Below are 11,989 nucleotides of genomic sequence, written 5' to 3'. Positions count from 1 at the left end.
AAAAAATAAAAAAAAAAATAAAAAAAAAAATAAAAAAAAAAATAAACACATCATGGTAAAATTAATACCTTCTCAGCTTCGCATCGAAGCTAAAAAGTTATCTTTGAGCCTGAATTTAGAAATCATTTAAGGAAATTTTGGAGAATAATAAAATAATAGATTGTTAGGGGATTATACATGAATATTATTTGACAAAAATTTTATCTTTGGTCACATTTTCCGAAACTTCTTTATGAACACAAGTCAAAATATCATAGATAAGAATTTTTTGGACACTATTATTTTAATCGAAATTTTACCATTTGTAGTAAATAGGCATTAATATATTAATTTAATACTAAAAATAATGATTTTCATCAGAATTTGCGTCATATTAGCTTTGATGAGAAGCTAAAAATGTATTAGTTTTACTATGATGTGCTTTATTTTTTATTTATTTTTTTTTTGTCTGTTACCACTTTTTCTCAGCTCTCACCGAACCGATTTCTTTCAACCATACGTTAAAAGATCACAAATTGTATCTAGTCGAAGACATTACCCTCGTTCCCCTTAAATAGGGTAAATCTCCAAAAAAATTACAAATTTAAAAATCTCTAATAATTTGCAAAAATAATTACTATCGAAATTTTTTCATTTTTTTTTTTACTTAAAACTGTCATACCTTTTTTAAAAATAAACAAATCAATATAATTTTTTTATAATTCTAACACTTAACCTGCCCACAGTGGGGATTTAAAACGACAACTTTTTCACAAAAAAATATTTATTTCAACTTATTTTTTAAAAGTGTTCCGGAAAGTCTAACAATTTTATATATATCTTAAATTAAAGCTAATGTAATATACTTTATTTTTTCATAAAAAGTAGTATTTATATGCATCCTTCTTTCGACATACTTTTTTTTTAAATCGGACCATTTATCTATATACGGCGGGGTGATATCAAAAAATGCATATAGTAAGTAGAGTTTTGTCAACTTAACTTTTAAAAATTTTCCGGAAAGTCTAACACTTTTATATATATCTTAAATTAAAGCTAATGTATATACTTTAATGTAAAATATACTTTAATGTGAAAAAAAAAATTCGGACTTTATTTTGTCTTCACATTGAAAACAGACAAGTTAATAAAAAAAATACGATTTCTGTAAAAAAATTCTTTTTAATATTTTTTACTTTATAATGCTATAACTTATTGAAAAGTGTATGGATCTATACAATTTTTTTATGATAAATAATATTTATACCCCTCTTTCATTCGACATACTATTTTTTCAAATTACACCATTTCCCTTTGTATATTTAATATTATTAATATGTATATATATATATTTATTCATATATTACACTTATAAATCATAAAATTTGTAATCAAGAGATAAATAAAGAAAAAGGAAATCATGTAGCTTTTGGAATAATCCACCAATTTTTTAAAATTAAACATTACCTACAGATTTGCATCGAAGCGTTTTTTTTTTATAGTGATTTTAATCACTGTCAGATATCATTATACTTATCCCAACTATGTCACGTCCCCATTGTGCTGGATTTTTTTAGTATGCTTTTGTGAATATTCAATAAAAAACTTCGGTACAAGAAGTTTAAAGAAGACTATCCATGTATAAANTAACAGTTCAATTTTTCGAGAATGTAAAAAATGGATTAAATATAATTGTAAAAAGATATATACTTTCAATATGTCTAAACGATGACAAATAACCTATTAATATAACCATACTTAGTAAACGTAGAATGAATTACAGTTGTTACAGTTTTTTTTTAATTTCATATAAAGTTAATTGCGTGTGTCAGAAAAAGAAAAGCATAATTAAATAAAACCAAATTAAATAATATCATTAAAGTTTCTTTTGACAAAAAAAAACTTAACCATGAGATTAATACGAATATTAAAAAATGTTGTTTTCCTTAACGCGTGGTAAAGCTATCAAACGTATTCATTTAAAAAACAAAAGGTTTCTTAAGTTTATATAAAAATATCACGTTTTTTAAGATTATTACAACTTGAGTTGTAATAATCTTGATAAGGAAATATCATTTTATTGCACTGCCAAATGGTGAAAACTTTTACCAATTTACTTCTAGGAAGAGAGCGAGCAATTTACTCATTCTTATTTTTTTCGTGGATTGAATCATGATATTCTTTTGCATATGGTTAATGCAATAGTAGTCAATTCTAACAAAAACTTTTGAAAAGTAAAATTTTTCTGGTAATATTCAATATTTATGAACTTTCTCAACATAGTTATAATTTAAAAGGTCTAGAGGGGACATAAGCCATCAAATCCTATTAAAGCCCACCGTTATCTATGAAAGTTACATGTAAATTTATATAGAAGTATTATTAAGAAGGGGAAAAGTAAGATACTTTTTATATTTTGTTCAAATTGGGTGAGATAATTTAACAATTATCAAATCGTCTCTTACATCTTATTAAGCATCATATACAATAGTAACATAGTACAACTGTAACACTGTCGTGATTGTTAAATAATATTCAATTTTTATTGATTGTCATAAGAACTTAGATTTTTGAATATGAAGTTTTTAAGTTTATTTCACTACGTAATAGCATTAAAAATGACAAACGGAGGAATCACTTTGGTGTACTTGTCCATTTTTAGAAATGATACAATTACTACAGTTTTAGTGAAAAAGTTGGCAAATATCTTTTATTTGTTTATTTTTCACCTTTTATTATTTATTTATTTACATTACTTTTAACGGATAAGAATCAAAATCAATTCAAGCATATTGTGACGCATTAAATAAAAAAATACATTAACCTCAGCATTTTTGTTGAACTGAAACGTTACTGCTGTTTGAAAAGCCGGATTTTAATTTGCCTCGAGCTTTCAGTTTTTTTGTTAAATTAAAAAAAAAGAAAAAAACCAAAAAGATTATACATTGTTGGTAAATCATTTATAATTAAACTTGCTTTGACGGTAAATAATCAGATGTGTAATAATAAGTGTTAAATGTGATTTTATTTTTTATTTTTAAAACAAATTTTTGAAAATAATTTTGTTACAGATGAAATAATAAAAAATATTTCAACTTTTATTTAATTAACTTAATACCCTTTAAATATTGCGTTCAATAGTATATTACGTTTAATTATTACAACTGTGAATAGCGAGCAGCTATTTTTTGACTGTAATTGAACTATATTGGACTAAATTGAAATTGTTAATTCGTCAATATTACTTCCATGACAGTAGTTTTTTTAATATTTTAATACATGTTTTAATTATTTTACAAATATCACTGTATCAATTAAAACAATAAATTTAAAAAATACTTTTCTGGGACTGTCGAAAAAAAAAAAAATAAATAAACTTTTTAATTTGTTATTCAGCCTTTAAGAAATTAAATTTGTCTTTGAGTCATAAAAAATAAGATACTGAAAACCTTTTATGACTTTTATTATCGTTTTAATGATTAGGAGTAGCGGTATAATGCATTTTTGATCAAAACCTGTTTACTTTAATCCGATGTCCTGGGTTCTTTATATATTTTTTGATATCTAACAAAATAATAAAAATAAATAATATTTCTAAAACTAGATCAAGTCGATAAGTGAATCAAGTAATCCATGCTGATACTATTAGTACATGAGGACAAACAAAAAAGACTAACATCGACGTCCACCCCCGTTAGCAACATTTTATTGTTTATCAAAATTGTATTTTTATTACTCTGTGACCTATGCAAAAGTATAATCTCTGCGAAGAACTACCCTGAAGTTGATAAAATTATATATGAGCCCATGGGAAATAGAATCGTAAAATGACTAATATAATATTTTAAATTATACTACATAGTTGTTTGTTTTATGGGTTAATATTTACACGTAAAATGGACAGCATAAATACGTACTATACTTTAATATAACACTTAAACATATTATCATTTCATATGTAAATAGCGTGGCGTTGATATGAAGTCGTCTAATTCGTGACACATTATTCATAAAATATGAAAATATGGCAAAATTTTATTGAAATTTTTTAAAATATGGCACAGAGTAAAAAGTCTCGCAATGAACGTTCACAAGAAAAATTCCTCCATTGACTTTATCTTATAAAATATCACACTTTTTCCAATTTTTACACATTTTTCGTTTCAGTTTTTATTGACATCATAACAATATTACAGTTTAAGTTTATGTGTGACTATCCTCTGCTATCTAAAACTACATCTGTGTTTTGGGAAAAGCTTATGTATTATATATATATTATCCTCCTTCAGGGCGTAATACAATCTCAGTCACTTAGTTAAAAGTTCTAAGTCAGTATAAATTGCTCATTTTCATTCTATTAAACATAATGATACACAAATCAGAATAAATAGTGTGACACTTATATTGTGTTATTAATATACAAAATAACAATCTGAAGAATTTGGATTACTTAATTTTTTACACCAATAAAATCAAATATCACATAGTTAATAGAATATTATTTTGATCAATACATTAAAATAATTATACTTCCTATAACTTTCGAGACAGTAACTGTATATTTGTGAATCGCGAGTATGTTTAAGAACGTTTTTAAAATAATCATAAAATCTTTTAATGGATTATGCGTGCTCTACTGCAATCGTGTCATACGTGGAGTTTGTAGGATAAACACTAATACATAACCTTTCTGAATTAATCACAGTTAAGCTTGTAGTGATGTTTATAAGGGTTGATCTTTGGTATCGTTCAGTGGGCGACGCGATTTCATTCGAGAATTTTGATGCCAAGTATTCAACTTTGCTGTACGTAAGAATCGTAGATAAGTTAATTGTCATTTTGTAAATTTAAAGGAAACACTACATTTGTGTACGATAGTGTCCTTTTATATAGCCAAGTAGTGTTGCGAGCAACCGAGATAATGTTATTACTCTAATTGTTGAAAATTTATCGTAGACATTAAAAACATTGTGGCAATCGCGATTCTCTATAGTAACTGCTAGTTATCTTATGCTTAATAGGTTTAAGCAATCACGTCCTTCACATACCGTGCGAATTTTTCAGCTACCATAAAAGTACCTTATATGATAGTTTGCTTGTTTATTTTTATGAAACGTTATGTTTTTGTAAATAGACATTGGAAATCTTGGTTGATGGTAAAAAATATTTATTTATTTGTTTGTATCACGAAATAACTACGTTGAAATCGTTATCTGCGATATTTTTAGCAGCAACACATTAGAATTACGTAAAAACAATCATTCCCGCTCTATTCACGCCTTGTAAACAACAAACGTACACCGAGAAAATAAATTCTATATACGACTCCCCGTATTTGGTCGGATAAACACGATGTGACACACATTCCCCTTTTCCTGGGGGTTGTTGTATTGGATGCATCAAGCTTCCGCGACACCGGTTCATTTTACTTGGCGACACGGGGAGGCAGTCCAAAGGTTTCCCGGTAGTTGGACAAATTCTCAGCGGCACTTTATTTCAGTTACTTTAATGATTTTCCCGAGAAATTTTCATCGCCTATAAACGTTTTACGCAGTCTGTTTCAATGCTTGATAGAGCCTTTTAATAGCAGGTATGTAAAGACTATGTATTAGTTCAAGTTGACCATGTACATTAAGAGCGATATTAAAAGCCAGTTCGTATGTACCGAATTTTACGGAAAGAGATTATTTCCGCAGAGGAAGAATCGAGGTTTAAGCCTGGAGTGGGTAAAATACAACATTTATGCCCAATTCACCGATAAAGCCTAATAGTAAACCTTGTAAGTAAAATCCACTTAAAAATATAAATAAATATTTAACTCTAGTGTATTGGATTGTATAAGAGATTCGAATTCAGTATAGTATGTAATTGAACACAATATTAGTACGAATAATTGTAATAACCGTTGAACAATAACACTCGAATATATTTTCCTGGTACCGTTAACAAACAATGCGGGACAACGTTAAATGCATTTTATCATTATTATTAATTATAAAAAGATATATACACTTCATATTATCTCAATAACTATAGAGTAAATACACATCAATAAAAAATTGATGTACTTATTATTGTTATACCATGGTAAAAAATTAAAGCGGACCATTGAAGCTTTTTAAAACTAATAAGGAATTGTTGAGATATTCAATTTTAAAAGTTTGCTTTATTAATGTGTTTTGCGTTAAGCTGATATTTTTTTAATAAAAAATTAAAAAAGAGTACTTTAAGTCGGTCTCCAATAGGTTTTCGACGAAATAATTAATTATTAATTCTCGGCTTTTGAATGAATTTTTTATGCTTACTTAACGTATACTTAAACGTATTATTTGACCATATTCTGTTTGATGTTTCTCTGTAGTCTGAGAGATTGAATATTTTTTTTGTCCGACCAATCAATTACTATAAGTAAACTTACAACACACTCCCAAGTATTAAACAGATGGTCAGGCCTTATCAACGAAATTAAATCAGACTAAAGTCGTTAAATAACGACATGATTTTCCTTGCTGAATATTTATTTGGTATGTCATTTGACAGTTAAATGCAAACACACCATTGTAATTACGATAGCAACAGCTTGAGATCATCGGTACCAGTGTGGGATTTCACTGCTGTTAAGATTCTGAACCGATAATACGAAAATTCAATAATTGTGATTGCATGGCCGGGAGTCATACCGTTAGGTCGAAGTGTTGGATAATAATGATAATAAAACATACAAAAACCCAAGACGGTAATTCCAAAAATTAAAAGGCTTTTATTAATATAACTTTGATATATTATTGTTGGTAAATTTAACAATATTATAACAACTCAGATGTTATAGTTCTCAAATATTTTTATTTGACATTTGGTAAAAAATACAAACCTTATGATGCGGTATAGCTATAAATGGATCGGGTCCAGCTGTGAGGGCAGCTTTAAATATACATGTTGTCGGTATAAATGGTAAAAAATCGTAAGTGTCGATCACAGTAGTGGCTTTATCGTCGTCTAGTTGAGTCTTAACTTTGCTATTGGTATTATGTGCGTGCCTATTTTCTACGCTCGTTTCGGGGACACTGGAAACTCGATATCTGGTACGCCGTCGATCCGAAGTCATTCGATCTAAACGCCGGACAAGTCTGCCCAACAACCCCCTCGCAACAAATCGACCTGGTTCCGGCGGATCGCTTTCCGCCCAAAAATGGTCGGGCATTTCCCATTGACTGATCGTGTTCCGCTCCATTAAAGTCGCCTACCAGCAACCAGGACCCGAACATGTGTGTCGACAAGGACAACTGCGTAGGTAATTTCGTTAGTCTTAATAATTTATACGAATATGGAACATTTAGAACAAAAAACTATCAATTTATTAGTTTATGCCCAGAAATTCTTGTTAGGATGGGAGTGTAGTAAATTTAACTTTCTATTTATACTAAAAAAAGTTCTCGGAATTAACTTTGAATGGATAGATAATATCTTTGAAATATTTTTGTTAAAATAAATTGTTATAAGAGAGGCTTATAAAAAAAAATAAATAAAAATAAAATATTCATCAANGGCTTATAAAAAAATAAATAAAAATAAAATATTCATCAAAACATTATTTTTTATGCATTCATTTTACAGCATTGATGTATAAAAATATTTTTACTTTTTAAACATTAAATTCACTGAAAATTACTAATTTTTTTTTTCTAGTTATATTTTTTTGTTCTTTATTACATACATCTATCAGACCATTGTAAATATGAGTTACGTTGTTTTTAATATCACTATTACTTTTTTTTATGGGACTACAAAATGTGGAACGCATTATTCAATACATTTGTTAAGGAAAATTGATGTAACGAGCTATTACCTACGACGATGGTGTGTTAATAACATCAAGGGGAAAAAAGAATGATTAAATAACCCGAAAATAAATTGGAGGACCATGACGACCTCATTTTTTGATTTAAAAGGGTTGTACAATTTCATTACAATAGAATTCGCCATCATTTTATTTTCTTCTGTTTTGCTATGTATTATAAGACAAATCGAATTAAAATTCTTAATGTGTCTACATCATGAAAAATTATTGAAAGGTTTTTAAATCGCTTTTGTTTAATTACTCTTAAACTCACGATGACAGTATATATTTATTTTATTAATATCAGGAAGAATAAGAAAAATGATAAACACGTATGTCATCGATATCCAATCAGTTGAACTGTTAAGAGATAAACTTTATAGGTTCCTCCATTAAAACAATTGAAAGTTTCTTGCTCTAATTCAAATAAAAATTATTTAGTTTATTATTAAAAAATCTCATGAACTAACTGACAAAAAAAAATGTTTAACAATTGATCGTTTAAACGTCATCATCGAATTGTAAACGTCAACTGTGCAACATATATATTTTTTTAATTTATCAATAATTACTTATTTTTGAACAAATTTGTGTTATTTAACAATCTAATACTTCCTTTGGAAAAAAACCGTCATAGGGTTGTCGAGTTTGAAAATATTAGGGACAAAAAACTTCACGGTGTCAGCTGAAAATGATAATATATTTACAAAACTTTTGGTTGGGAAATTGAACGTGACAAAAACACGTCAAGAGTTAAAAAAAAGTTAAATAGAAATACGAATTATCAAACACCGACTGATTGTATAGCTTTTATAATAGTTTTCGGGTCTTTGAGAAGACCCTGTTCACTTTTTTTTTTTTTACATGTGCATTGAAACGATGAAAAAAAGATCCATAAATCATTACACAGCTAGTTTTTATCTCTGGTGTCCGTGTGCACAATGTATAATACAATAAACAGGAAACCAGGGGGCCTGCTTGCTGTGCGAAAACCTACTTGGAGTTCACTACTTTGTTTGATGACAACTAAAAGACATTCTTATGATAAAGAAAAGTTATCTACATTTTGCCTTTGCAAGAACGCACCGAAGCGAGAAAATATTCTTGAAATATTTAATTTGTTCAACCACTAAAAGCGTAGTAATAGTTTAGACCGTATATTTTTAATAATTTTAAAGTCTAATGCAGTCGCTATCACAATTAAAATTGTAAAAACAAATATTTAGTCAAGTAAGATTTTCTATGATTAACAGAAATTTTATCAGAAACATAATTTATTATAAAAGATCACTTTTTCAAGTTTCACATCACTTAATAAATGGTCTAAATCAAGTATCTTCAGTATTTTAATATTTAGTTTACAGACAACTTGTAGATAATGGCAAAGGCTTAAATTTTATTTGGCAGTAAATTTAATTTACTTCATAGCTACAAATTTCCTGGCCAATGAATATTTGTATTACAAAGTTATTTTCAAGCACGTAAAATAAATAGTTCAACAAAATCTAATTTTTCATTCACATATGTATGACTTCTAAAACAATATCAGAAACGAATTGAAAAAGTGGATAAATTTAATTCAAGTGAAATTGCTTTTTGAAACAGTAGTTTTCGTAATATAGTGTTAAAAACATTTTTTGACGAGAAAACAATTTTATTGCACAGCAAAATGTTTTAAGCAATTATTGCTCTTAACAAAAACGTTTCTACCGATAAAAAAAAATAATAATTCTTTAGAAATTTTAAATGTATTATACATATTATAAATTTTCAAAATGGGTATTTTGCAGTCTTGTTTTTATAGAAAATGTTGATGTACCGGTAACAAATTCGGGAACTCACTGAGTTATCAGTATTTTAATACGTAGAATGGATATGTAGTACGGTTGGTTGCAGTCCGTACTGATACACAGCTCGTGTCCCACATCAACTCCGTGTATTAAAATTCTTGTAACTTGATAAGTATTTGTTTTAAAATTATTATTAACCCATCAAAATTTGTTGTCAAAAAGGGGTTATAAAGAAAAAATTATTCGCAACAAAATGATAATTGGATTAAAATTTATAAGAGTTGTCAGTTAATATGGGACATCATTTAAAATTTAAAAGGTGTTTTTGCATCCAACCATTTGATTGGTAGTCAACTTCGTTAATTTTATAATGTAGTATTGTACTAGAAAAATAACACAATGTTGACAATGAGTATAAAATATTTTTAAGTATATAGCACGTAACTCACATCACAATGGATACACGTCGGTGAAAATAATTAAAAGGGACAATAAATACCGAAAATCAATCCTTCAATAATTCCATAACAGCTTCATGTTACAGAATGAATGACGTTAAAAAATATAGTGACAATGGCGATCGATTAAATAAAGTCACCCCATATCGATAGGGATTTAATTCGCGCGCACTTTTGTTACATAAAATGCTAGTCGCTGCATGATAAAAGCTAGTCACGTCCGGCACTTTTCGGGTCGATGGCGCTCTTTTCGACAGAGTATTAGGCACAGGATAAAAGTGATAGATAGAAAAAAATATCGAGGTAACGTGCGGTCACACGTGCAGTTTTCGGACGACTGCCGTTGATCCACAAGCTCCATATAAAATTCCACTTTGGTACCCATACGGTGTATGATACAGCCAACCGTATTACTATAATTACTGGAATACGTCACCGTTTATACGCATACATATGGGTTTATGGATGTGTGTGCGCACCTGTTAATGAGAGCATTTTTTCGTTGTTTTACGGGAGGTTATATTATTATACATCGACAGTATGACGAGCAGTTGTCAAGGTACGCTGAGCATGAACGATAAAAAAAAAACATGCATGCGTGCCTTTTAACCGTATAAATTTAGTAAATTGTACAAATCGACAACCAGTTCATTTGACTTAATATACAACACAGTTTTCACGAGAACAATTTATACCGCAAGTGTCTCGGTCAACAGATTTCATACTGAAAATCACCCGCACCCTGGAGAAACTTAAGAACAAATAAACATATCAGTAAGCGAGCCGTTTGTTTCAAACTTATCATCTCTTCTAGACAAAAGCATGATTTAGGTCAAGTTTGAAATAGTTTGAACTTTTTTAGGACCTATATAATATATAGGTCCTGCAAACTATTATATAGTATGCAGGCTTTAACCATTTAAGGACTTCTAAACTAACCTAAAATATTTACTTTTTCAGCGCATTAAAATTTTAATACTTTCTCGGTAAAAATCAAATTAATAAGTGGTTAATACACTTATTGCGCTTAATTAAAATTAAGAGCTTCATCAAAATTATATATATGATATATCACGTGGCTGACTGTTATTGAGCAACAAGGGTTAATTTGTTCAAATTTATTTTGATCCTCATATGAGCTAAACACAATCGCTGCACAAATCCTGTAATAAAGCATATCAATTTATATGTCTGGTCATTAATTAAATCCAAATTATCACTATAAATTCGCACTTTCAACTGTCGTACAAAGTAAACTATAATTATATTTTATTCACTGACAACATGAGTTATAAATAGTTGTTTGCAAAACACTAAGGTCAATAGAACAGTGAAAGGGTTGTTATACCATTTTGTCCTTTATACTATGACAAACAGCACATTTATTGTTTTACTATGCATATGAGAACACGGCACAATAGATCTCGTTCACGTAACAATAAATAGTTCCGAATGTTTGTGTCAATTATTGTCAATAGTTTACTAATTTCTAAGTACAATGTAATACCCTCGTCAAGAGACGAGCAAATATTCAAGTACTGTACACTATACATAAAATTTACTTGAAATGTAAGTTACATTGTCGATTATGGAGTGTTCTGAATTTACTTGGATATGTAAAAATACTTATATATATATACAGGGTGGCCCACCACTCACTGACAACTTAAATAACTTTTGATCCAGTTTATATTTTTAGTTGATTTTTTTTTAAATAATAGTTATACGTTAGGTCTATAGCTATATCTCAATAATTAATTTTTTTGTATTTTATTAAAAATATTAATTATTTTTAAATTTTAAATAAAATGCAAAAAAAAAATCTAAGATAGCTATTTTGTAGAGTAGAATTTAAGAAAAATTTTAGTAAAAAAATATCTTATTAATATTCAGTAGTAAATATTCTGTAGCGTTTTGAAGTTTGT

General features: G+C 28.2%; 2 protein-coding genes across 27 annotated transcripts in view; one reads left to right on the top strand and one right to left on the bottom strand.

Moving 5' to 3' along the window:
- LOC126904305 (allatostatin-A receptor-like) overlaps positions 1–11,989 on the top strand; it is a 152,217-nt gene that overhangs the window by 9,068 nt on the left and 131,160 nt on the right. The window lies entirely within an intron of this gene.
- Positions 1–11,989, bottom strand: part of LOC126904295 (unconventional myosin-XV) — a 76,510-nt gene that overhangs the window by 49,917 nt on the left and 14,604 nt on the right. For 7 of the 26 annotated variants that reach the window (XM_050683215.1, XM_050683211.1, XM_050683212.1 and 4 more), the window contains exons 1-2: positions 10,106–10,325; positions 6,851–7,262 (exon numbers count right to left, since the gene is read on the bottom strand). The exons of 1 other annotated variant lie outside the window; for it this stretch is intronic. In XM_050683215.1, the coding sequence (XP_050539172.1) occupies positions 6,851–7,210 (360 nt within the window). In that variant the 5' untranslated portion in view covers positions 7,211–7,262; positions 10,106–10,325. Of the gene's footprint in view, positions 1–6,850; positions 7,263–10,105; positions 10,334–11,989 lie in introns of those variants that run through there. 18 more of the 26 variants (XM_050683226.1, XM_050683225.1, XM_050683223.1 and 15 more) reach the window with 6 other exon arrangements.

The sequence above is a fragment of the Daktulosphaira vitifoliae genome, unplaced genomic scaffold, assembly GCF_025091365.1.
Source record: "Daktulosphaira vitifoliae isolate Bord-2020 unplaced genomic scaffold, ASM2509136v1 Scaffold_4, whole genome shotgun sequence".
Classification (NCBI taxonomy): domain Eukaryota; kingdom Metazoa; phylum Arthropoda; class Insecta; order Hemiptera; family Phylloxeridae; genus Daktulosphaira; species Daktulosphaira vitifoliae.
This window is presented reverse-complemented; position numbering and strand designations above follow the sequence as displayed.